Genomic DNA, 27784 nt, shown 5'->3' on the forward strand with positions numbered 1-27784 from the left:
GTTCCAAAAGTTTAAAATATTCTGTCAGAGAACTAAAGATTCAGCTATCTGGTACCGACTTCAAAATGATGAAGATTGAGTACAGAAATAGTTGAGGTTTAGCCGAATTCGGAAAAAGGCACTATTAGATAGGAAAAAATATTTAATACTTTTTAGTTCATATTATAAGGATGTTATTATTGTTTTTACCTTGGAAGTCGGTTTTAATTTTTTGTTAAAAATAATAATTTGACGTCCAGTCGGTACGTGCCGCACGTTGACAATTTAATCTCATAGAATTCATGTTGAATCATGCTTGTGTAAGTGTATAGGGACCGTGCAGAGCGATGACACTGCCACTAGTGACGAGTAGCCGAAACTTTTACGAAAATTTTATTGTCAAGCTCTAGTCAAGCTACAGAAAATTTTAAGATTTCCTGAGAAATTTGAGTGTTCTCGTGCATTGTTGTATTCCCGGATGTTCTAATACATACAAGAAAAATAAAGGTAAATCGAACGATGTAAAATTTTACTATTTTTCTGCCAAAAGTATTCACATGCCTTGCCTTATTGAAAAATGAAAGATATGGATTAAAGCCGGTAAAAACATACGTAAGCATTAAAAATGTTCCATGAATGTTATGTGTAGACTCGTAAAAACACTGAATTTTGTAGATTATAAACGTAAATTCATTTTTGATGAACACAATATATGAACCTAACCTATTGCTTCTTTCAGTAAATATTCAGACTGGCTTCCATCTAAATTGATATACATACATAAGCACCGCTCATTTAATTAGCCTAAATTTGCATCAAAAGTAAGGATAATCTTGAGAAGTCTTGCCAGGAATTCAACACTGAGGATAGTATTGAACATGAACCATCTTGTCAAAGTTTTGGTTCTCAAAAGGATGATTCTTCAAGTAGGAAAAAGATTATAGTGCAGTCTTTGTGTGTTATTTAAAGAATACTTATTAAGAGCTCACCTGACTCTAAAAATCAAACATCGTCCTTCTCTCTTCACACTCACGCCCGTCTTTCATATGCCAGGTGAAAAAGGACGGCGCGGAATCATCGCCGAGTTAGTTTTACTTGAATAAAAGACGAACTATAATGATTATGAAAAAAGTGTTTTGAGCAAATTTAGGTTTTATCAATACCTTTTTAGATATTAAAAAATATTAAAGAAAAGACAACAAACTTCGAAGATCCAAGCAAAAATGTGTTTAAAACAAGGTTTTTTGTAAAAAAGAAACTATCGAGCATTTTTTGAGTAATCGTGTTTTCGTCTTGAGCATTTAATCTTTATGAACTGAAGTTACTTTTGTCAAAAAAACAGTTTTCTAGACCTTACAGATTTTGAGATCTAGGTTAAAGTATGTAGTCAAGTTAGGGTCATATGGGCTCTTAAGGTGTTTGCACTGATGAGGTCCAGACTGAAATTAGTTAAAAATAGTGACAGACAAAAGTTGTGAAGATGGTATCGAGCGAATCGCAGAAGGTTGATGAAATAAAAGCATTTATTTTAGTGAACTTGTTTTATTTTATTAATCCACAAGCATTTTCAGTAATTATTATAAGTATAAGTATTTTTGCATTTCATTATTTTATTGCAATATTTATCAAGTTTTTACTTTCTATGCTGATGGATGCTACTAATTACTTTTTCAGATATTTTCTTAGATAACTAGATAAGCTTTATACATTTTTATTCACGCTTTCGTTCTTTGTTTACGGTTAGAAACTCATCCATACTCAATATTATAAATGCGAAAGTGTGTCTGTCTGTTAGCACTTCACGCCCAAACCGCTAAACCAATTTTGCTGAAATTTGGTATGGATTTACTTTGAGCCCCGGGAAAGGACATAGGATACTTTTTATCCCGGGAAGATGTACGGTTCTCGCGCTATAAATGATTTTTGGCGCAACGGAGTTGCAAGCGTCATCTAGTATTTTACTTCAATCCTACGATCACGGATTCTTGGAAATCTGTTGTTGTTCTCGCGGCCGCATATGGTCACTTGGGAGTGTAAGTATCAAATCATTTTATAGTCTAAAACATAGAAAAAAATCACTTATAAACTAGCCGGGGTCAAAGAGAATGCGAAGCCAAAGTCACTCACAAGTTACTTCTTTTACTCGCATCGTGTCGCTGCTGTCGAATTACGACGCCCTCTATAGTTTCTGCACGGTCCCTATACGTACACATATTTTTCACACAGATGAAAACCAATTTCGGTTTCGTTTGACATCTCGAGATTGTTGCTCTATTCCGCTAGGTATATTAACTTTATGGTTTCAGCAGATAAATATACAAAGTGACAGAAAGACTTATATGCGGGCTCTACACTCGCGGCGCGAATTACGGCCGTGATTCACGGATGTTGTTATGCCGTGAACACGATGCGTACAAATGCAAAGCCGCGAAGCGCAAACACGAAGCTGCGAAACCCTCCACACTCGCGGTTCGCGGCCTTTGCGGGCTTTCGCGCCGCGAGTGTAGAGCCCGCATTAAGAAATATGTTATTTTGTCTCTAAATCCTACGAATAATAAAAACTAAGGAAAAGTAACTCCGTCGAAAAACATGCTCCACAATACTTGTCAAAAAAGTGTACCTTTAGGTACACATTTCAATACATTTGCAATATTTAGGTGACCTTGAGCAGTACTAGGCTGACGTTACATGACAGATCAAAAGGAACCAAAACCGTAATAGTATGGGAGTTACGATTCCTTAGTTTTTATTATTCGTGGCTAAAATCTGTTAAATAATTTTAACTATTTCTTAGTTCTGTTGTAACCATGTTCAAACTAATAGTTACTTTACGAAAATGGGAAGTGACTTGATGAAAACTTTGTAAAAGAGGAACTTAAAACTTCACCGCAAGCAATTTTTTCCTAGCCTTTTTCCTAAGGGCCGATTCAATTCAAAAAAATTAGGGAGATAATTGATGTGGGTATGAGGTCCCCTAATTTATAGAGCCTCTATCTTGCTTTCATATTATATTATTTTAAGTATTAACCCGATTAGGCATAACTAAATAACATTATAATATTATATAATATAATCCGTACCGGTAGAGTCTCATTTTGAATTTTTCCATGAAGCTTATTTTATAACGTATAAGGATTTAATCATTTTATCAATTATATTTATAGCACGTGTTCCGATGATTCTATATAACGTTGCTGTGATCGCAGTATATATACTGTAGGTACATACAGTTAGCTAGTCTACGTAAAACATGATAATCTTATGAAATATAGACTATCTACCTATCATAATAAATCATTAGATTACGAGGATGTTTAAAAAATCAACAAAGGATTAAAATGACGTAAAGATATATACCGAAATATGGTCAGCTATGTACAAGTCATAACAGGGTCCCGTTTTTACCCTTTGGGTACGGAACCCTAAAAACTAGGAAGTTTTTAGGGTTCCGTACCCGTAAGAATTTTGTGTATTTACAGAAATGACAATAATTGTCAACGGCTTTATTTCGTAAATTTGAATGTTCCGTACTTAGCTATTGTCACATTTTAGTGTGGGAGCAAATTCAATGCGGTTGAATTATGGGAGTTACGTTTCCTTAGTTTTTATCATTCGTAGCATAGAGTAGATACTTAAAAGAAGATAGAATATTGTTATTAGCATTCATTGTTTTATCGAATACGACTCTAAGGTGCCACATACTAAGGTTGGGTTGCACCAACTAACTTTAACTATAACGGTAACTTTAACTACAATCCAAAATGTCAAATCTTTGGTAAAAGTTAAAAATTTGCGCCATCAAGACGCCATATTTAACCATAACCATAGAGCTCGGCAAGGTTTTAAATGCACGTGGCGAAAAAAGGAACTAACGCTGTCATCATTCAAAAACGCCATTTTTGACAGTTCTCCTTTACCAGCAGCGCCCCCGCCCACGTTCATTTATAACCTTGTTGGACCAGCTGTCGTCTGTCAATTTCTCCGGTCAAAGTTAAGGTTAAAGTTAAAGCTAAATTTAGCCTTAACTATAACCATAACTTTAACCTTAACTTTAACTTTAACCACGCCTCTGGTGCAACCAACCCTAAGACTTTTAAAATATTTTATACTTATTTTTATTGCGGCACTCAGAGACAAAATATATTATTTATTTTTAGTTATTTTCTTTATTGGAACAAAAAACAGTTACATGCTATAATCTTAAAGTAAGTACAATTACATAAATAAAAGTGATAAACACACAATCCACACCATTGTTCGCGGCGTAACAAAAAAAAATACAAAATATTCCTAACAAAGAGAAAGAATTTTAAATACATTAGTGCATAGCGTTAAGTGGTTTGTAACAGATGAAAAACATTTATATTTTCTAATATTATCCTTAAATATGCAAATAATTTAAATACAAAAGAAGAAAAACAATATAACAGCTACGGATGATTTTCTAATTATTACAATTTTTTAAATAGTCATGGACGTGTTTTTTGAATTGACTATAGGATAGTGCAAAAATATCAATATCAATAAAGTAATTGTTGTATGTATCCACTAATCGACGAAGGGAAATGCGAAGACCAGCGTTGGTCTTGCAGGATGTAGTGTGAAATAAATTATATTGGCGAACTCTACGTCGATTGACTGTTCTAGGAACCGTGTAGCATATTTTATTAGTTAGGGTCAAATTTATGATTGCACAGACCGTGCAGCATCATGGCGTCCAGGAGCCGACGTCGGGATTCCAAGCTCAATTATAGTTTAAAGTGTTTAAGCAAATCAGTGTATGGTAGAGTAGATCGCTTATATATTTAAAATAAGTAGTGCGTAAGAATTTTTTCTGTACCAGTTCCAAACTATTTGAATATTTGTTATAGAGAGGGATCCATACAGGTATGGCATATTCTAACTGGGACCTTATTAGCGTCTTGTAAAGTAACAAAAGTGTGGAGGGTCGAACGAAATCTCTGAACCTAATTACAAACCCATACATGCGATAAGCTTTATTAATAATGTTATCAATATGCTGATTGAGATGTAAAGATGTATCCAATAGGACCCCCAGATCACGAACTAAACTGACCTTATTTAAAGGTGTGTTGTTAATAGTGTACGTGAAATTTAGTTTTTTTTTTTTTGAATGAAATAGTGTGACATTTAGGAAGACTTAGAAATAACATGGAAATAACTTATTAAGAATACAATAGTTATGTAATCTACACAAATCCTGCTGTAAAAGTATACAGTCTGCAATATTTCTGATTTGAATATTTTAATATCGTCAGCATATATTATTAGAAATTGCGAATTTTTGAAACATTGTTGTATGTCGTTTATGAAAATGACAAAAAGAAGCGGAACAAGTATAGATCCCTGGGGAACACCAGAACTGAATGAACTCAGAACGATGGCCGTTTATCACCCTTTACCACCTACCCTTTACGATCTATTAAAAATGTAGGACATAAACCAGCGAAGCAAATTTCCTCGTATCCCGTTGAAGGCTATTTTATCTAACAACAGAGAATGATCAAACGCTTTTTGGAAATCTGTATAATCCGCATCAACTTGCCCTTGTTTATCCATATTAGAGAATAGGTACTCGACAAAACACATGAGGTTTGTGCATATTAATGACTTATTACTTGTTTGTGTATATTAATGACTTAACTGTAATTAAATGAAGATTTTGAATATTGCCCGCACCATAAGTTATTATAAATAATATGTATAACCTTCTTTATTAAATGATCGACGTTAAATAATAATGTTAAATTAAACAACATTAACATTAAATGTTTCTAAGTGCGGTTGTTAGACTTTTTTGTTGATTCTAGAGTGTCAAGTTAGTTCTGAACTTGATCTCAATACAAGTTAGTTGGGTACGATATGATACATGTGCAGCTGGTTGGCTTAGCTGCAATTTAAAGCAAGATTGAACAGTTATGTTAACAAGTGTTTAAAAATGGCTATCGTGCATTGCTGTTTTTACTTAGACCGTTAAATACATCTACATAATCTAATTAGGTATAATTGACAAAATATACACAAACAAAAACTAGCTACTGCTTCCATTCAGAGTAAAGGTCGGTACACATTGCAACGTGACCCGACGATGCAATGCAATGCATTTCTAAATAACCTATAGGAAAATGAAATATACTACCCAAGATAAACATTCTTTTTCCAGGTGAATGTTGCCGCTCATGGATTCGGGCTGCCTGTTCCAGATATTAAATGTTTCATTTTAAGAGGGCGACTAACCCAAAAAATTAGGCATCGTCCTTCTCTCTTCACACTCGTCTTTCATATGCCAAGTGAAAAAGGACGACGCGGATTCATCGCCAAATTCGTTTTTTCTTTATATCTCGATAAATATACAACATTTAGAAAATCCGCTAGGTCGGTTTCTCAATGATAGAATTTTATACAATGTGTTAAAATATTAACTTAGTTCAATGCACGATTATGGAAAAAAATGAAAAATTCGTTAAAATTAGATGCATTTTTGTGATTTTTTTCTATCGAGAAAATTTTAAGATATCGTGTTTTATATAGATCGAATTCTTGGAAATATAATGTTGTGTCTAATTTTAGTAAATTAAACAATTCGAGACTTATTTTCAAGTATAAAAATGAATTATTATAAAATCGAAAATTTTGGGTTAGTCGCCCCCTCACATCGTTGTCATGTTAGCAGACCCCTAATTTAAAACATTGAAGCGCGTAATGTATAAAATAATATCAAAGACGCAGAAATATAAAATATAAACAAATTTTGTAGGTCGTGATACGTAGCGTACTGATTGGATATATTTTTTACCGAATATTCCACGGAGACCAACAAACTGTGACCCTAGTAGTCTCTCCCGCGACGCCTTATCAAAAGACATTATAAACAATAAGATATAATTATTATTCTAAGCACCATACATATACGCCAAGCGAGACGATCTAGGGTTAGTCGTTTTAGTAGCTTAGTGGACTCGACACTGAAAACTAGTACATTTTTTCAGCGCATGCTACTAAGGTTAGTTGGTTTTTTTTTTAATTCGAATTTAACGTAAGTGATACTGATAAGGTGATGATGATTATAAAGACCTCTTCGGCGTTGTATTAAGTCTTCGAATAAAAATATTTGAGTGTTGTGTTTGTTTTTTTTTTATATTAATATTTTATTTTATTTTATTTTCAACAAGAAATAAAGCTGCAGTTTAATTAAGCTACTTAAACTGACGAGTGACAACCAAGTAAATACTGATAAAATAATAGACTGTACGTATAATTTGCGAAAGAATCAAATAATCTTCAACTTTATGGTAAGTCATTCTAAGGCTAGCTACAAAAGACGAGACAAAAATGTTAAAAAAAATGGGCCAAGTGTGAGTCGCACTCGCGCACGAAGTACCGATACAGAGCAAAAAAAGGCTAAAAATTGAGGTTTTTGTATGAGAGCACCCCTTAAATTTTTATTTTATTTTAATATTATTATTAAATATTAAAGTACACATATAACAAAAGAATGTGTGAAAAATTAAAGTCCTTACCTCTTGCCATTATTGATATAAAGCAAAAAAGGCCGAAAAAATCACGTTTGTTGTATGGGAGCCCCCTTTAAATATATATATTTTTTGTTTTCAGTATTTGTTGTTATAGCGGCAACAGAAATACTTACATAATCTGTGAAATTTTCAGAAGTATAGCTATTAGCTATAGTGGTTCTTGAGACAGACAGACGGACAGACAACGAAGTCTTAGTAATAGGGTCCTGTTTTTACCCATTGGGTACGGAACCCTAAAAATGAAAGAAACTAGAAAATTTAAATTTAAGTACATCTGTTATTTTATCAACATTCAGTTATATGTTTTTTATATAAACGTATGGAGATTGTTTATATAAAATTTGTAAAAAAAATATCTACCTACTTATATAAATATTTTCCTCTTCACTTTCCTGCTTAAATGCAAACTCTGACGAATTTCAATTATTATATTTTTCTAGTATTGGTTTCCTTATATTTCAATATTTACATTGTTTCTTGCACTGCACTAAGCATATAATTATTATTGAATTGAATTATCAATAATAATAATCAGCTATAAAAATAAGGAAATTAATATTTAACACTCTTTTTGTTTTGTAAACCTGCGCCAGTCTATTAACGTTATAATTATTGTGATAATAATTATAAAGATGTAAAAGAATGAAAAGTAGGCATTTGTATTGGAGTTTGGTCACCCATGCTTAATAGGTTGTCTATAATAATACAGGAAAGCTCAAAATAGTAGACTGTAGACCGTGGTACTCAACCTATTTTTTATACGGGCCACAAACACGTTTTGGCCTTGGTGTCGTGGGCCGCAAGCAAAATTTTTTTAGAGTTAAAATTTTGACGACTTTGCTATACTTTGCCGGTGGGCATGAAAATGGTTTAACTTCATGCGGGCCACTGATAAAGCCTCGGCGGGCCGCAGGTTGAGTATAGCTGCTGTAGGCGTTAGGTTAGGTACTACATATTATATAGTTTTAAACCCAGTCGCGGTACGATACCGGCATTTATTTAAAACTAGTTAGCTTTAACTCGGACTCCACTGCTATGCAGGCAAAACCAGCTCGTTAATCGTTATATCCCATGAGAACGGTTTATTGGTATTAAAAAATAGGCAATATAATATTACAACGGTAATATCGTTGTAATATATTGTCTATTTTAAAAGCTTTTATTTAACTTGCTCTGTATGTATGTAAGTATGTATGTTCGGGTGAAATCTTGGAACTCAATTTTGAAGTAGATATATTTAACCAATCGAGCTGAAATTTTGCAGGCACGTTAAGTTTGAATGACAATACATGATATTGTATGTGTCGTGTCGTGTCGCGTGATTTGTTAATAACTGAGTAAACTGATATTATATTTTTTATTTTATTAAAGTAATTAAATATTGACAGATTGTTTTAAGTCTCGCGACAAGCTTTTATTATCATGCAAATTGTATAATATATTGAGGATACAACTGAATAGTTAGAATTTTTAAGTGGAAATTTATTTTCTTATTTTTAAAGTAAGCATTTAAATAAAAGCTTTTTTTCAAAAAGTTTTTTGCTTATAATTTATTTATGACAAGTAGGGTATATTATTCGAATATTCGAATACTCGTTTTATTCGAATATTCGACGATTTTATTATTCGAAATTCGCCAAATTATTTTTCGAATAATTCGAACAGTAAAAATATTTTTTATTTTAGTTTAAAAAGCTATCAAACATAAAATTAACATGGAATAAGAACATAATTTAGTTTATTTCAGAAAAATAATATTGTTTATGAATATTCTACATCTTTGATGATAATATTATAATATATAAATGTAATGAGTATGACCACTCATCGTCGCCGTTGACCATGTTTTAGAAACGTCTAATAAATTCATTTGCATGTTTTTAGGCAAAATAACGATTTTGCCTAAAGACATGAAAATGAAGATATTATAAACTCCTTTCAGTCATGGTTTTTTTATGAAATAAGGGGGCAAACGGGCAAACGGGTCACCTGATGGACAACTTCCGTCGTCCATGGACACTCGCAGCATCAGAAGAGCTGCAGGTGCGTTGCTGGCCTTTTAAGAGGGAATAGGGTAATAGGGGAGGGTAGGGATGGGATGGGAAGGAATTTTCAGTATCGTCAGTAATGGTCGCTCACGATCTGTATCCATTGACTTCTTTCAAGCATAATCACATGAGAAAAGTAAAAGGTGTTACGATCGAAAACGGTTTACACTTTACAGCCTTCCTTTTATTGCCCAGCTGTAACCTTAAAATATACATTTTTAGAGTGTTTAACGATAAAAATTAACTATGTCATTTACAAAGATTTATGTTGATAAAAGGAAAAATTAGAATTGCTTACTTCGTAGTATTAACAAAATAGGTCGTACATGGTTGTACGAAGTTTTTTGTTACTTATGTTCAGAGTTTTCAGCATTTTTCAAAAATTTTGAATTATTCGAATAATATTCGAACTATTCGAAAACTTTCGTAAAATATTCGAATTATTCGAATAGTAAATTTGTCGAATAATTACATTCCCTAATTACAAGTGAGTCTAAACTACTGCCACAACAAATTCTATATCAATCCGTTCATTTGTTTTTGCTTATGGAAGACGGAAGTAACAAACATGTAATAACATAAACAAAGTACTTATGTGAGTACGTACTTTACTTCTATCATATAAGTGTGATCCACAAAACTAAATTCAATAAGTATGTATAATATTATTAGTGAATGAAGTAAGAACGTCGTTCATACTTATAGTCAATAGAATCTACATGGAATATTAATTATAAGTTGTGAAAATATATTTTCTTAATAATTTCATTTCTATATGACTACAATATAAATTAATCAATTCTACGCTTACGACGAATCCAAGTAGGTAAGGCATCCATATCCATACTTCCATACTAATATGCGAAAGTGTCTGTTTGTCTGTCTGTTACATCTTCACGTGTTACGCCCAAACCGCTGAACTGATTTTGCTGAAATTTCGTATGGATGTCGTCTCCATACGAAATTTCAGCAAAATCTAGAAAATATTTTTTTCTGGGATAAAAAGTATCCTATGTCTTTTATAGGATACTTTTTATCCCAGAAAAATATATGGTTTCCGCGCGCGATAAACGAAACTAGGCGCAACGGATTTGCGGGCATCATCTAGTATCACAATAATATTATGAATATTAAATATATTTAGTCATAAAATTATCATTTAATCACCAATTGTCTCTGAAGTGTTGTATTTGAGCTTTTCTGCTGTATACCGCAATACCAACCACTTGTGATAAGTGTACTATAATAAGGTACTTAACTGTTCATTATAATTATGAGTTAAGCGATACTAATACTAAATAATCCATTCATAAGAATAGTAGGTACCATAATTATTATTTAAAATTTACGTAAACAAAGAAAATAAGTTCTTATGCCTAAATCATTTATCATTTATTGCTCATTATTTTTTCTCCTATCTTATATAATTTTTCGTGTTGTTAACCCGCCTATAATTTTATAGGTACATAACGAGCTTTTGCCCGTGGCTTCGTTCGCTTTAAGAAGTATTATTAAATGCAAACTTTCATCCCCTATTTTAACCCCTTGGGGTTGAAATTTATCAAAATCCTTTCCTAGCAGATGCCTTCGTCATAACATCTACTTGCATGCAAAATTTCAGCCCGATCCGTCCAGTGGTTTGGGCTGTGCGTTGATAGATCACCATGTCAGTCAGTCACCTTTGAGATATAAGTGCTTAGAACATTCTGCATCTTTTTGAAATAGTAGTCGGAGCTCACTTGGACTTATTTTAACCGTATAAAACCTAATATACCTACTCAGATTCTTCCATCTAAATAAATGTAAAGCTAGAAGCACGCAAAGCTATGCATGGGTGGATACATTACAATAAATTAACTAAAAGAATGAACGGGAAAATTATTTATTTGGTCTAAACTTAGTTTTTGTTGACATTCAGCTTAAAATAATATAAAGAACTACACTGTTACAGGTAAATGAGCCTATAAACATTATATAGTTTACATAAAGATTAAAATTAATTCTAACTGACTAACTAACAGGTAAACACTGTAAAAATATCTGAAAACAAACTAAATATGGTTTTTCCGAATGTTGACGTAATTTTCCGCAAGTCAAGCAACTTTCCCGCGTTATAAGCATTCTGAGCGCGAAGCCGCCCGCGCCGCATAGAGCCAATGAAGAGTGACGGTAGCAACAGCTGATGTTATAATATTGTTAAGTACGTCTTCGGACCCAAAAATTACAATTTACATTCGTGTCAATTAATAAACCTTTCACAAAGTATTCATTGTTAGATACTAACTAGGCCTTTACATCCGTTATGGATGATTTATACAGTATTTTTCAGAGTGAAGTAACCACTCCCCAAATACTGTAGTGCCTGGGACAAGATTTTTAAATGTCCGTATGGTTGCCCAAGCGCATACGGCATTCTCGCATCATAGTCGGCCTAGTCCAGAGGAAAGAACCCGGGTTCGAACCTGCACCCTCTAAGAGTGCCAACCAAAGGTCTACCCATTAGGCCACGGACGCTCATTGTTAGATACTAATTATAGTTTGTGCGTTTTAAGATGATATGGGTGACACATTATAATTGACAATAGTAGGAAAGTTACCTAAGAAAATGAATCGATAATTTAAAAATATCGAATCACTTCGTAAAGGAATTGCAATCGAAATTATCGATTTCGTACTGACGTTTCAGAGTGGCGCCGGCGATTTAAAATGGCCGCCCTTTTTATCGATTTGATTTCGATTCAACAGTCTCTATCAATCAATCTCTATTGGCATAAGTTCCATTTCATGCATCTGACATTTCTCAAATATTTTCGTAACAATAATTTTCACAGTTAAAATTTATAATTTTATATTAATAAGTTAGTATTTAGCAACTTTTCATTTTTATTCATTTACAATTATAAGAAACATTTGTTTTTGTAGATGGAATATAATTTATTACATTTTGATTTTTTCTGTTTTCTTGTAAAAAAAACCCGTAGCAAGGAATATGAGAAGTGTCACCCATATCATCTTAAAACGCACAAACTATAATTTATTATTATTAGTTATTTTGTTGAAATTTGGTATCTATCGAAATGCTTTGAGTCCCAGGAAAGGACATAGGATACTTTTTAGCCCGAAACAATGTACGGTTCCCGCGCGATAAACGAGTTTTGACGCAACGGAGTTGCGGGCGACATCTAGTTAAGTAAGCTTATTACGTAGGTAGTGACTACTGACTATAGTCACAGGGCTTGATTGAATTGCATCGTAAAGTAACTGAATTCTAATAAAAACAGCTACCTCTTTTGTACCATAGATTTTTGTTTTCAAACGTTGCATTGTCGCAATGTTGTTTAACGATGATATTAGGGTTATAAATTAATAAACGTTTCGAGTCGGCTAAATATTACATCATCTATTAATTTAAGTACACCAATGAAGACTCAAATAATCCAAATTATTTCGATTCGAGTCATTTATTTTCTCAGTAGTGAAGTAGATTATTTAGATTGTTTTGTTTTTTTCGTACCGTTCTTCGTCAAAACAAGATTACAATACGTTGCACTAAAATTATCTGCAATCAACTCAGTACCACCGTAGGTAACGGTGGTACTGAGTTTCTACTGTTAATGCAACTTTTTTTATCGGGCCTTGGCCCATCACATTCCCACTGCTGTATCTCCTGTGTCGCCAGGATCGACTGCGGCATAAAACCGTGAAAATACTTTGATATAATATTATGATCTTAGGCAGCTCGAGGTACATCGTATATGAAGGGTACAGGAAAAGAAGGAGTTCATTGACACTGCCTTTGTTTCAGTAATCAAAGATTTAAACCTAAATGGAATGCAATGAGCGCGTTTTATTACAAAGTTGGATTTTTTTTTAAGAACTTAACACTATTTCAGCCCCTTTTAGCATGTTTAAAATTAAATGATCTGATTGGCCACAGAAATAAGAAGCAAATGCTACAGTTAATTCCAGTATATAAATAAGTCTATGGTTAATTCAAAAAAACAAAAATGTCAATGAGCTCCTTTTTTCCTGTGCCCTTCATATTATGCTAAAGCTGTCTTGGGATCCGCAAAGAAATTAATGATCAGAAGAGGAAAGGAGGAGTAGGAAGTAATGCAACGTTTGTACAGTTTCGTTTCTATTTCGATCCAGTCCGTTTTCTATCAAATAGAAAAATTGAATTCTTATAAAATGACGAAAAAATACTATACTAACATTCAACGCGGTTTCATTGGCCAAAACTCCAAAAAGCAGTCGGTAGATTGTTGACGCAAAATGAGAATATTGTTTTGCTGTTTCATTGGAAACGGACTGGATCAAACATAGATAGGATTCGCATTTGTGGACTGTGTCGCATCAATTAACATAATCTGGGTACGAGTCCGCGCAAATAGCCATCGATTACCTTGAGCTAGCCACTTTACAGAAAAACTTTGTGACACGTCAAGTACCATCAAAGAAGTTGACTAATAGGCCGATGGCGGACCCACGTATTTTGGTAGCGTTTTGTCAAACCCAGCCGATAGATGATGACTTCAGATGACATAATCCGACCAATTAACGTAGGTCCGTCAATTGCCTATGAATCAATTTCTTCGATGGTATTATCAAACAAGTTGATTCCTAGGAAGATGAGGGACCTACGTAGTTTGGTCGCAAACCCAGTCGACAGATCACAATGCAATGAGTTTCTAAAATACTAGAGTAGCAATGTCTTACAAAAGATTCTCAGAAATGCGTAACCACTTTTTTGTTCAAAAGACAATGTCAAGTCATATATTCGTTATGTCATTATGTATGTGAGATATGCCTGCAGGTATCTTCGAAGTGGCAACGCGTTGCTACCGTAAACTTCCAATCTAGTTACGTTAGTAACATAGAATATCATTGTCACAATGTGTCACAATTAACATTGAATTGACACGATCCGACCAAATGACGTCGGTCTGTCAACTGCCTAGGAATCAAATTCCTCGATGATACATTTCATTGAAGAATACGTCATTGAAGTAGTAAGAAATTACAAGAAATATTGTTTTTTATACTATTTGATGAAGATGTCCCTTTCTCGTCAGACTTCTGTATACAGATTTATAACTTTGTATTCTGTATTGGTCAGTTTGAAGTTAAATATATTTTAAATGGTAGCGATAAAGACATTCATAATATATAATCATTCATTTTAATTAATTATAATTGATTTATTTCAGACAAGCGAAATGACTGTGATGGAGAGAAAGGACAAGGGAGAGAAGGAGCTCTCAGTATCGTCCCTCGACGAAGCCATGTTGGTCACTGGTAAGTGTTTCTCTTACTTATTTACTAAGCTTAGTTAAAAAAACTACAGTAGTCATTAATCTGCAGGTTTATTTTTAAAACCCGCTATCATATTTTATATTCTAGATACTTATAAAAATACAATTTACTTGAATAATATACTTTCCTTGAGTTCTTTCAAAGTTAGCTGCGGCAAAGGATAGTTTCTTAGCAGATACACGTCGATATCATTCTTCAACATTACTAGCTATTTGACCGAGCTTTACTTGGTATTCGATAAAACACGAATAAAATGACATTTTCTAAAAACGATTCGTAGCTAGATCGGTTTATCGCCCCCGAAACCCCCTATATACTAAATTTCATAAAAACCGTTGGAGCCAATTCCGAAATTCAAATTATATATATATATATATATATATACAAGAATTGCTCGTTTAAAGATATAATATTATCTACTGTTTAGTGTTTAGTATCACCAGCATCCGTACGCAACACTAATCCTAAATATACAAATTAAGTGATAAAAACTAAAAACTGTAAAAATCGTATTATAGTTCCGATAACATTTGAAGGATAAACTTAAAAAATATTGAAATGACTCAACAGAAATCGTAAAATAATACGAGAAATTATTTCTAAATATAAAAATTATTATCGCTGATTGTTATCTACAACAACAATAATAATTTTCGTCACCAACTCATAAACACTATTTTTAACACTGTCTAAAACGTCTTATCTTATTCCGTCTTAATCAAAGCCGAATTCCGAATTTTCCAGACCGATATAGCGTTTTTGTTCTAAACAAAATAAACTTGCAAATATAACCACTACATCTAATTGCCGCACTCAAAGACGAATATTAATATTAACTTAAAATTAGTTATAAATCGTGATCAGCTGTATTAGCTGGGCTTGGCCTGACCGAACCAAGTATGTACCATCGAAAATATTGATTCATAGGCAGTTAACAGACCTACGTCATTTAGTCAAATTATAATATCAATTCAATACAGGGTGTAACAAAACTAAGTGATAATAATAGCTCCCACACCGGTTTCGGTGACGCTGGCCGGTTTCATTGAACCAGCCCAGCTACGCAGGAGTAATTTTATAGTGCCCAAGTGTGTGCGCAGTACACAAGAGCACTCTCTATTCCTTTACTCTCATAACCCAGTGGGACGGAAGACAGACACGACTGGCGAGAGATCAGGCGCAGGACCGACTTTTTACATACCCATCCGCACACGCATGGATCATCTTACTTGTCAGACAATCAGGTGATCAGCCTGCATTGTCCTAACCGAACTTGGAAATAACATGTTTCCAACGTGGGAATCTAACCCACGACCTCCGATTCAAGAGCCGTGCTCTATTATACCACTAGACTACGCAGGCGTTAACTAAGAGCGCATATGACCCTCACTTGACTACATACTTTAACCTAGATCTCAAAATCTGTAAGGTCTAGAAAACTGATTTTTTGACACAAGTAACTTCAGTTCATGAATATTAAATGCTCAAGACGAAAACACTATTACTCAAAAAATGCTCGATAGTTTCTTTTTTACAAAAAACCTTGTTTAAGACACATTTTTGCTTGGATCTTCGAAGTTTGCTGTCTTTTCTTTAATATTTTTTAATATCTAAAAAGGTATTGATAAAACCTAAATTTGCTCAAAACACTTTTTTCATAATCATTATAGTTCGCCTTTTATTCAAGTAAAACTAACTCGGCGATGATTCCGCGCCGTCCTTTTTCACCTGGCATATGAAAGACGGGCGTGAGTGTGAAGAGAGAAGGACGATGACAGATTTTTAGAGTCAGGTGAGCTCTTAATGGGTGTATGTGTTCCTTACATAGAGTTCACTGTGAAAGTGTCAGCGCTGAAAGAGCAAAAACTTTTTTTCTGACTTGTATAGGCAATCGCCTCAGCACCATGCATATTCCCAAACAAAAGTGAAAAAATTTTTGCTCCTTCAGAGCTACTACTTTGACAGTGAACTCTATGTCAGAAACACATACACCCCCTAATATATTATCATTTAGTTTTATTACAACTTGTATAATTCGCGACCTGTCGGCTGGGCTTGACAAATCGTGACCGAATTATGTAGGTCTGCCATCTGCCTATGAATCAACTTCATCAGAGAATCGGTAGTACGTCCGCCAATTACAACTTTTTTGATTATCTGATCGTACATAACTTGTCGATAATCATAACTAGAGCAATATTCATCCACATAAATCAATTTTGTCAAAGCATCTACTTTGGAATTAGGTACTTAACCTCTTTAGATGATCTCTGTCGGACAGCTGTGATTTACTCATAATGGCGCATTACTGCATGAGTACCAGAGCAGAGCTGATAAAATTAATATTCGGTTCAGATTATGACCCAAGAATGATAAAGAGCTAGGATAGAAATCAGCATCTAAAATTAGAGGAAGTTAAACGCACTATACACTCGCTCGACACAGCATGTAACGTGGGAGAGCCATGCTTCGGCACGAATGGGCCGGCTCGACCGGAGAGATACCACGTTCTCACAGAAAACCGGCGTGAAACAGCGCTTGTTCTGTGTTTCGCTGAGTGAGTAAGTTTACCGGAGGCCCAATCTCCTACCCTATTCCCTTCCCTACCCTCCCCTCTTCCCTTCCCTTCCCTACCCTCCCCTATCACCCTATTCCTTTTTAAAAGGCCGGCAACGCACCTGCAGCTCTTCTGATGCTGTGAGTGTCCATGGGCGACGGAAGTTGCTTTCCATCAGGTGACCCGTTTGCTCGTTTGCCCCCTTATTTCATAAAAAAACATAGAAATTAAAGAATTAAAATGTAGTTAAAAAAAAGCCACCACCATTATGTCTAATGAACATGCACAATCCATCTCCCTTGACAATCCATAATAATATCATAAATGCGAAAATGTATCTGTCTAGACAGACAGATACATTTTCGCAAGATGTAACAGACGTTACATCTTCACGCAAAAGCCGCTCAACCGATTTTGATGAAATTTTGCATGGAGATACTTTGTGTCCCGGGAAAGGACATAGAAAACTTTTTATCCCGAAAATGTACGATTCCCGTGCGATAAACGAATTTTGGAGCAACGGAGTTGCGGGCTCCATCTAGTCATAAAATATATTATGTCCCCTTCTATGTCCCTCTACACCATAGGTTCTCAACGTGGGCGATAACGCCCCCCTGTGGGCGTTTGAGACTTTCGGGGGGCAGTAGAAGACCCAGAGAAAATTAGGGGGCATTGAGATGACGCAGATGGGGCGTGGGTAGATTAAAAAATATAGTCTATGAAGACAAAAAATACACGCTAATCACGTACTAAAGTAAATTAAAAAATAATATCGTTTAATTTTTGTTTTTGTACCTACAATAACAAAAAATAAACGATATTAATTTTGTACTCGTAATCATGTTTATCACGTGTGCACGTATTATATACCGTATGCAAAATATTGCTCAATATAACTAAGGATGCGTTTTAATTACTCCAATTAAAACATTCTTCTTTCATTCTTCATTTAAAACTCAGAAATATTATGATAGGGGTAAAATTCCTATCTTATGACTATAATATAATAAATATCTTACGTTTAAATAGAATCGTGGCAATAGCTGTTTTAAATTCGCAACAGATGGTAAGTAAAATTAAGTTGGGGGCTCTAGAAAAAAACATATTCTCAAAGTGGGCGGTAAGCAAAATAAGGTTGAGAAACTAGGCTCTACACGTTCGTAAATGCTTGTTTTTGACCATCATCGGTCTGCGCAGGAAGGCCGTAAACGTTGCAAAAAAAGGATACCTTTAAAATTAAAAAAAAGGATTGTAAATAGTATAATACAAAGAGGCCACAATTACACAGTACGTAAATAGAAACAAATAAATACATAGAGCTGTAAAAGAAATTAAATCATTTTATGTCACTAGCTTTCCTTTATCATATTCACGACGAATGATAAGCGAGCGACCCCCTGCAGCTACCTTTGGCATGATTTTATATTAAATTTGCACGTGATAGCGGCTGATAAGAATAATTATAAACAAACTCTTACTAAGCAACAAGTATAATCTACCTACCTTTTACCTCGGAAATCTTAATATCATACAAATCTAAAAATATGCTTAATTTTTGCTAAAAATAAAAAATACTTCATGTTACTTTTATATTCATAAATACATAATAGGTTAATTACTCGGATCAATGAAGTGTAGATATACATGAGTGTTGTTTAATTTGAAGTTGTTTTATTGTTATACTATCTTGTTTATGACAAAATGTGCGTTGTACTCACAAAGTCATGGAATGGCGTACCTAGTTAGTCAAACTCTACGTTATAACTTTTTGTTTGCAGAAGATGTGTTTACTGAAGATGTTTGCTAGATCTGTTGTTACATGATAGCGGGATTTTCCAAAACATAACATTATTCTGATGTAAACGTTATCTAGATATTGTAGGTACAGCTATTACGCCATCATAGAATCATTCTTTCTTCAAAAGCTCCTGTGGTTTTTGAAGAAGAATATATTTTGTACTTATATTAATTAAATAATTCAATTGATATTTGTATGTAACAAAACACTTTATCAATAGTATTAAAAATAAAGAGGTCACGGATCAATGAAATCGGTTAAAACATTGAGTCACACAAAAATGTAGCGCATTCCGAAAGATAATCACAATATGATACGTTGAAACTAATAACTGTTAATAATAAGCTTACCCCTAATTTCATTAACATTTAGTCCATACTGATAAAATAACTTCAAAAAATACTTATGTTACTACTCATGTTTACGGTCTACTATACTGACTCTACTTTTAGTCTTGCAAGGAAGAGTAGACGCCAAACTCAATTTACTAAACATAACGATCGAATGGTTGTTTTTCGCTTATCTACAGCCAGCGTTTTGCACACTTTAAATTTCATCACCGTGACAAATTTTTAGTAGATTTACTATAAATGTTCTTGTACTTTTTAATATATGTTTTAAAAATTATGTTTACGTCTTATCTTCTTTGCCAAGCTGCACTTTAGACAACTTTTAAAACGGACTTTGATGTTTTCAGGTTTTGGTGTTTACAACATCATTCACATGCTTGTCAGTGGATTAATTCTGATGGGAGTGATTATGCAGAGTCTGGTCATGGGCTACGTTCTGCCAGCAGCGCAGTGCGATTTGGGCCTGTCACTCCAACAACGAGGGTGGCTTGCTGCAATACCTTTCCTTGGTAAATACAGCTCAGCTCATAGTATGACTACTAAATAGGTATTTATTAACAAGAAATCGTACATATTTTTCAATTTGTATTTTGTTTTATATTTCCTTTTAGATCGCAACCAGTGGCCAATATTTTGTAGACTGTAGCTTCTACCACTATTCTTATCTTATATCGATTTATCTTAATATTGTACTATTTTAATCTAATTCATCCCGTGGCTCTAAAATATTTTTACTAGTTTATTACCAAAACTTACATAGCCTATAGCTTTACGAGTATACTGTTCTCGTTTCATTCTTATTGTTTTTTTTTTATTTATCACTTGCTGTGGTTTCAGCGATCATCCTAACGTCATATTTCTGGGGCTGGCTGGCGGACACGCGCGGCCGGCGGTTTGTGATGCTGCTGTCTATGATGATCTCCGCGGTCCTCTCGGTCTTCGCTAGTTTCTCACCCAACGTTACCTCCTTCGCTATATTATCATTCCTATCAGCTATTTTGTAAGTAAACACCGTTCTATAACAATGTCATTAGACTGTATCATTGTGTCAAAATTTAACATTATTTACTTAATCTTGTAGTGTTGACTACCTAATTCTTTTAAAATTTGCTTAAAAAAAGGTAAAAATTATATAATATACTTTTTACACGTAAGTAACATGAATTTTAGTGACTTGCCTCAACTTTTGTAGAGTCTTGCTTGCTACACATGAACGTAATGCAGATCATTTAAATAATCATTATAGGTAACTATTTAATTAATATCAAATATTGATAGCTAAAAACTCGAGCATTGTACTATCAGAGAAGTTGATTCCTAGGCAGATTCAACATTGAATTGGCATAAGCCGGCCAAATGACTTGGGTCCGTCAACTGCCTAGGAATCAATTTCCTCGATGGTACATTTTTATAAGTAACCGAATTTTCTTTCATTTCAGCATGTCTGGTCCATCGGCCGTGGTGTACACGTACCTGGGGGAGTTCACCAACATGAACCACAGAGACAAAATGGTGGCATTTGGTTCTTCTTTCGTGGGCATTGGAACTGTCATGTTACCAGGTAATGTAAAAATGATTAGTAGTTGTTATTAAATATTGATATGTCGCAAATCGCAGCCATCTATTTGAACTGCTCAGCCAACTCGAATCATATATTCTATGTCTGCACTTTATTTTTTTTTAATATTCGACGCTAGTACAATAATTTATATCCTTAGTATATCAAATAAATTAATAAACATAAAACTTTTTGAAAAAAGCTTTCATTTAAATAGTCTAAAAAAAAAAAAAACTCCTTAAAAATTTTAACTATTAAGTTATAATCCTCAATATTATACAATTTGCATGATAATAAAAGCTTGTCGCGCGATTTGTAAGTAAACTAGTAAGTACCAATTTTTATATTTAATTAAATAAATGAGTAAATTGATATTATATTTTTATTTTAATAAAATCCAGTACTGATAGATTGTTAGGTCTCGTGACAAGTAATATTAACTCCTCCTTCTCTTTAATTTTTCAGCTGTATCCTGGGTAATCTTGTCGTTGCCATTCGAAACGCATATTGCCTTCCTGGACATATTATACCGGCCGTGGCGACTGCTGCTGGTGGCCAGTACATTCCCGTTCGTACTGGGAACTCTGTGCCTGCTGTTCTTCCCCGAGAGCCCCAAGTTTCTGAACGCGAGCGGGCAACAGGAAGCGTGTTTGAAGGTCCTGAGGAATATTTATCACTTCAATAAGAGACTGCCTATTGACAGTTTTCCTGTAAGTGCAATTTATCTGCGACTTCATTTTACTATGATAATTTTTTATTTAGCATTTAATTGGCGCTGGCCGCATTCAGATTTATTAATATTTTCTAGTTACAAACATAATAGTTGTACTTCGACAAAAAGTTCTTTAAAGATTTTCACCCCACTTCCTATGTAAGATGTGTTATTCGTAGGATGTATGTCATATCAGAGTCCATAAACTTATAATGCACGACAGTATATAAATAAGTCTATGTCAGAGTCTGTATGATACGGGAATCAGACGAGTTTTGAAAAAACAGGGGTAAGATATGAAATTGAAAGTCAGTTAAACTTGAAAATTCTACTTAAAAATAGCGGGCAAACATAATATGGTATCGATTTTTTATGCCTTACAAGAACTTATTCAGCCAATATTTTTCTAGCTCGACCTCTGATAACACGCTATAATCTATAGTTTTTGTCCTACACTTCCAGGTGAAGAGCCTCATCACGGACGCGAACTACAGCGGCAAGGCGACAACCCACCGCGGCATGGTGGCGGTGCTGGTGTCGATGCGCGACCAGACAGCGCCGCTGTTCCGGCCGCCGCTGCTGCCCTGGACCTGTCTCACCTGCTTCGTGCAGTTCGGGATATTCGCCACGTGAGTTCTATTATACGTCAAAAAATCTTCAGAGTTATATCGTGCGTACCTATATCATATATCATCATATTAAATTGGTAGTCTCCTAGGTGAAATTAGATGTGAAAATGGATGGGATTTGATATAGGAATCGTGGTGTCATGGCGCTTTAAGTCAAAGCTCAAATTTTACAAATTTTGGAAATGTAACTTCACTGTCGAAACTAGCGAATGCAAGTTGTCTAATTACCCAGTTTATGAATAATGACAATATTTCGACAGTCCATATGAGGCTCTTCATAGCGTAGATCATAAATTATCCGATTTTAATGAATAAGAGTTTAAACTTTCTGTTTTACTTTTCGTTTCCAGCACGAACGGGTTCTACGTGTGGTTCCCAACGATACTGAACTCGCTGGTCAACCACAACGGAGCCGAGTCCAAGATCTGTGACGTTTTGGATGCAACTCAGTCTTCACCTGGGAACGGAACGACAGTAAGTTGATAAAAATGTTTCTTGGAATACAAAATTATTGTTTTTTGCGATGAGATTTTAACTATTAAACAAAAATGAACAATTACATTTTTTAGTAATTGAGACTTATCAAATTTGCATACTATGGATCTTTTTGCAATGATTAAGCACTTAACAATTAATTGTCTCTATCATCAATTAATTTATCACCTAAGTCTAACTAAGCTGCCTAAGTAGTATAGTGTGTAAGTCTTAAGTATACATATTATATTATAGTATACTAAGTATATATTGTGTATTGTATACTTAAGACTTACACACTACAGTAGCATTTTCTCTTGGCTTTACAATTATGATTAAAAATGGCAACAACTTAGCTCCTTGTTTAACCCCCATGAAATTGAAATTATCAAAAATAACTAGCTTTTACCCGCAGCTTCGCTCGCGTTAAAAAGTATTATTATATTATAGCTGTAGCCCGCGACTTCGTCCGCATTAACATAGTATAATAACGGAAATGGATAATTTTTTGCCGACAGAAAAGTCCCCTGCATATTGATCAAAGGTCACTCGTAAACTGTATGTTTAGTTTAGGTTGGAATAAATTGACTTTTAAATAATAAATAATTCTCCTTTGTAGGAATACAAAGGAGAATTAAAACTTAACAGTAACGACGCTACACCATTTTGATGTAAGCAACAATCCCAGGAGGTTGAGTTTGGGAGGGCGCAGCCCCCCCAAGTACGGACCGACGTCAAAGTCCTCCGCATATTAATCAATCAAATGACAGCCGAAAAGTATTTGTTTAGTTTTGGTTGTATTAATAACTTTGTTCTTAAAAAGGAAAATTAAAACTCAAAACCAACGACGCGACATCATTTTGATGTAAGCAGACATCCCAGGAGGGGTGGGAGTACGGGCCGAGGGCAAAGCCCCACATATTAATGAAATGACACTCGAAAACTTTGTTTTGTTAAGGTTAGAATAAATTCACTTTTAATTAATAACTTTTTTCCTAAAAAGGAAAATTAAAACTTAGCACTAACGACGCGATACCACTTTGATGTAAGCAACAATCACAGGGGGGTTCGGGGGGGCGCAGCCCCCCCAAATATGGCCGAGGGCAAAGTCCCCTGCAAAGTAACCCGGGCGCGCGTTTAAGTAAATTTTATGGGCTTTCATTATGTTGAAGACACTTTTTCGATACGAAATGAGCAAAAAACTAATAAAAATTGAACTTGCCCTGCCCTAGGTGATAGCGTTTTATTAATATGGAGCCTATGTGCTGACCCGACCCCTTAGTAATATAGAAAATTTGAAGTAAATCTTTTTGAGTTTATCTCGGACATATATACAGACCAAAAGACGAAAATTATGAAAACTAAATTTTTGGCTTCCATTATATCGATTGTAGATCAGGTCCCAAGTATTTTTTTTTATTTATTCTATGTGCAGAATTGACCTCCGTATGTTTTTATAATTATGTCACGTATAGATGAAATTTGGTATGGAGATACTTTGAGTACCTTAAGACTTATGGTTTGCGCGAAAACTATACAATCGATTGTAATATAAAATCTTACAATCGAATAGAATCGATTGTATAGTTTTCGGAATACAGCACATGTATTCCTCTTATGATATTTCATTTTTTACACAAAGAACTTGACCTTGCCTTCTATCAGTCAATCAGCGTTTTTTATGCGTTTAGAATTTTCCATAACTGTTGGATAATACGGAACCTACAGAATTATTCACCAGTATAAAAACACAAGATATTATTCTTACAGGTGGAATGCGACGACACGATGAACACGGCGACGTTCGAGCTGTCCATCTACGTGGGCCTCGTGTTCTGCTCCATGTACATCATCGTGGGCTTCCTGGTGGACTTCCTGGGCAAGAAGCTGATCCTGGTGGTGATCCTGTTTACGACGGGTCTGTGCGGTGTGGCCGCCCACCTCGCGTACAACCAGCACCTGGCCGTGGTGCTGTTCGCCGTGTTCCAGATGTGTGGCGCCTGCATTGGACTCATGAATGCCGTCACTGTTGAACTATTCCCCACTAAATTCAGGTAATTTTAGACTAGACTTTTATTAACTTGACAAACAAAAACCATATGTTTTGTTTTGAGAAAAGTAGTAGCTTGCCGTAGAGCTTGCCTGAATTATTTAACAAGCTGTAAATGGAAATGAAGCTATCTTTAAAGTTGAAATTTTGAAAGTGATGTTTTTATACGTAAGCGGCGTCGCGTGCGCGTTGCCCGCAGCTGTAGTATCCACGAAGTTAGTTCAAGAAAAAAAAATATTTGATTTGATTTTAAGTTACTGTTGAAATTGTTCACTTGGGTTATAGGTACCAAAACATTCTGTTACAAAATGTTTGGATACGCAGCTGCCGACACGCGACGGCACAATGACGTGCATGCCGAAGTACTATCAGAGAAGTTGATTCCTATGCAAATCGGGGACCTAAGTAGTTTGGTTGCGTTACGTCAAACCCTGCTGACAGATCACAATTAACATTGAATTGACATATTCGACCAAATAACGTTGGTCTGTCAATTGCATAGGAATCAACTTCCTCGATGGTACCTACCTAAGTAAACTGCACACACTTTGTCTCGATATAATATAAGTACTACCTTTTCAGAGCGATGGCGGTGTGCCTGGCGATGATGATGGGCCGTGTGGGCTCGATGGCGGGCTCCAACCTGATCGGGGTGTTCCTCGCCACCAACTGCGGCCTCAGCTTCTATCTGTTCGGTGGCATCATCATTTGTAAGTGTCCACCACCATTCCTGAAATTACAAAAAAAATAAAGCTTAGACCGCGATTTAAAGCGGTATCATGATAATAAGAGTACTAATTATACATTTGGCAGCACATTTAGAAGTTATTGAAATGTGAGGTAGTTATTTGTCATAAAGCTAAGTGACATGACGCTTGCGATGTCTTTATATTCACTGATCTTTATTATACAAGTACGCTGGACTTATGATACCCTTTGAAATGACAGATATTTTTTGTGCCTATTTGAAGCGGAATCAGCGCCTCCAATGTGGGGGAAGAGAACTAAATCTGACGTAAATTGCAAATATCCGCTTAATCGTTATTGGTTGTCATCACTAGACATCTTTATATATATATATATATATATATATATATATATATATATATATACGATTTTCACGAAATTTAGTACTTTTAATAGGGGGTTTCGGGGGCGATAAATCGATCTAGCTAGGAATCATTTTTAGAAAATGTCATTTTATTCGTGTTTTATCGAATACCGAGCAAAGCTCGGTCAAATAGCTAGTATAATATTATGTATTAACTTTTTCAGTCTGTTCCCTGCTCTGCCTGACTCTACCCAGTAGGAAGAAGATGGGCAGCATCAGCAAACCCAAGATGGAACCCACCGAGAATGAAACCCACGAACCTGCTTGAAACTGTCTTAAGAAATGTCACCCAAAATCGTATATAAGTCACTCCGCCTGTAGAAGAGCTTCTTCGGGAGAGTGGAATATAATATAGACCCAAAGCATGTTTATAGTACCTGAATGATGTAAATACCCACCTCACGATTAGCCATGATGGAAAACCATAATTAATACCAATATTGTGTAACTGCCACAATTATGTGCAATCGACTTCCATCATGGGATCAAAATGAACACACAACACTACACATTCGTTGCCAGCTGTATAATGTTATTTTGTCTATCATGAGCTCACGTGGAAAGGACTGTATTATCATTGTCTATTTTGTATATAATTATATTTTGTCAAAAATATTTTTATGGTTTAGAGCAGCCTTTCCCAAAACGAAAACGCCCCTTTGTGGGCGCTGAATGTCTGAAGGATGTGGGACCCAGAAAAAAAATGGGGACGTTGTGTAGCGGCTTGGGGGTGATTTGTTTCATCAGGATGCATTTTATATTGAAAAAATATAAAATATAATTTGTTCTTAAACTGGGCGGTAGACAAAATAAGTTTGGGAACTCTGGTTTAGAGCAATTACAGTACTCAACCTTTTTTTTCAACGACACCAAGACCACGCAGTGGTCTTGGTGTCGTAGGCCGTAACCAAAATTTTTATATGGTCCAAAATATATATTTTGGACCGTATAAAAATTTTTATTCGAAATTATCGTTTTAAAAATGGCAAAGTCGTCACGACTCTCACGACGGCTTTGCACTGTTTTGCCGATGGACGTTTTAAAAATGTTTCATGGCCGCAGGTTGATTATCGCTGGTTTAGAGCAAGATGGTCTAATGTGAATGCAATGTGCCATAGAAAAACCATTTTTCGTCTTTAACGGAAAAAAAATATAAATGAAATGTCTACTCTTGCTCCAACCAACTTTACGTATATTTCTAGCCTAAAGTCTGAAAATATACTGTCCCACGGCTGGGCAAAGTCTTCCACGGTGCTTGCTCCTGTGCCACCGCTGGCCAGCCTGGCTGGTATTATAGTTGTATAGCATCCAGCTCATAGCGCCATCTTTTTCTGTTTTTATAAATTATTTTTTCTAATTATTTAGTAGGTATAAAAGCATTTTGTATCAATAAAAGTATTGCGATTTTCCCATAGAAAACTCGCGCAGAATCTAAAATGAGGTAATTCTTCATATAACTACCGTTCTCCTATATCCTTTGTCAATAATATTACGTATAAAATGTACTTAGACCAATTTTATTAATGTAGGCGAACGAACCTAGTCATTTTATCTACTGCATTTTGTAAATATTTTTATAATGTATCTTTAATTAAGTACTTGAAAAATTGTACATAGTACTTGTTATAATGAAATTAAGATAATAA

At 34.8% G+C, this 27784-nt stretch overlaps 1 protein-coding gene across 1 annotated transcript; it reads left to right on the plus strand.

The window, feature by feature from the left end:
- Positions 1-6909: 6909 nt before the first annotated feature.
- LOC121725240 (organic cation/carnitine transporter 7-like) lies at positions 6910-26867 on the plus strand. The gene is made up of 11 exons (XM_042112101.1): positions 6910-7003; positions 14794-14881; positions 19952-20113; positions 20442-20604; positions 21044-21165; positions 21628-21872; positions 22337-22503; positions 22854-22977; positions 24748-25031; positions 25610-25737; positions 26303-26867. The coding sequence occupies exons 2-11, from the start codon at positions 14803-14805 to the stop codon at positions 26404-26406; spliced, it is 1578 nt and encodes a 525-aa protein (XP_041968035.1). The 5' UTR covers positions 6910-7003; positions 14794-14802; the 3' UTR covers positions 26407-26867.
- The last annotated feature ends 917 nt before the right edge of the window (positions 26868-27784 follow it).

Source organism: Aricia agestis, chromosome 3 (assembly GCF_905147365.1).
Source record: "Aricia agestis chromosome 3, ilAriAges1.1, whole genome shotgun sequence".
NCBI lineage: Eukaryota > Metazoa > Arthropoda > Insecta > Lepidoptera > Lycaenidae > Aricia > Aricia agestis.

Coding starts and splice junctions, on each gene's coding strand:
- LOC121725240 (XM_042112101.1), top strand. CDS start 14,803: ATGACTGTGATGGAGAGAAAGGACAAGGGAGAGAAGGAGCTCTCAGTA. Junction 21,166..21,627: donor TGGAACTGTCATGTTACCAG/GTAATGTAAAAA, acceptor TTAATTTTTCAG/CTGTATCCTGGGTAATCTTG. Junction 22,504..22,853: donor CAGTTCGGGATATTCGCCAC/GTGAGTTCTATT, acceptor TTTCGTTTCCAG/CACGAACGGGTTCTACGTGT.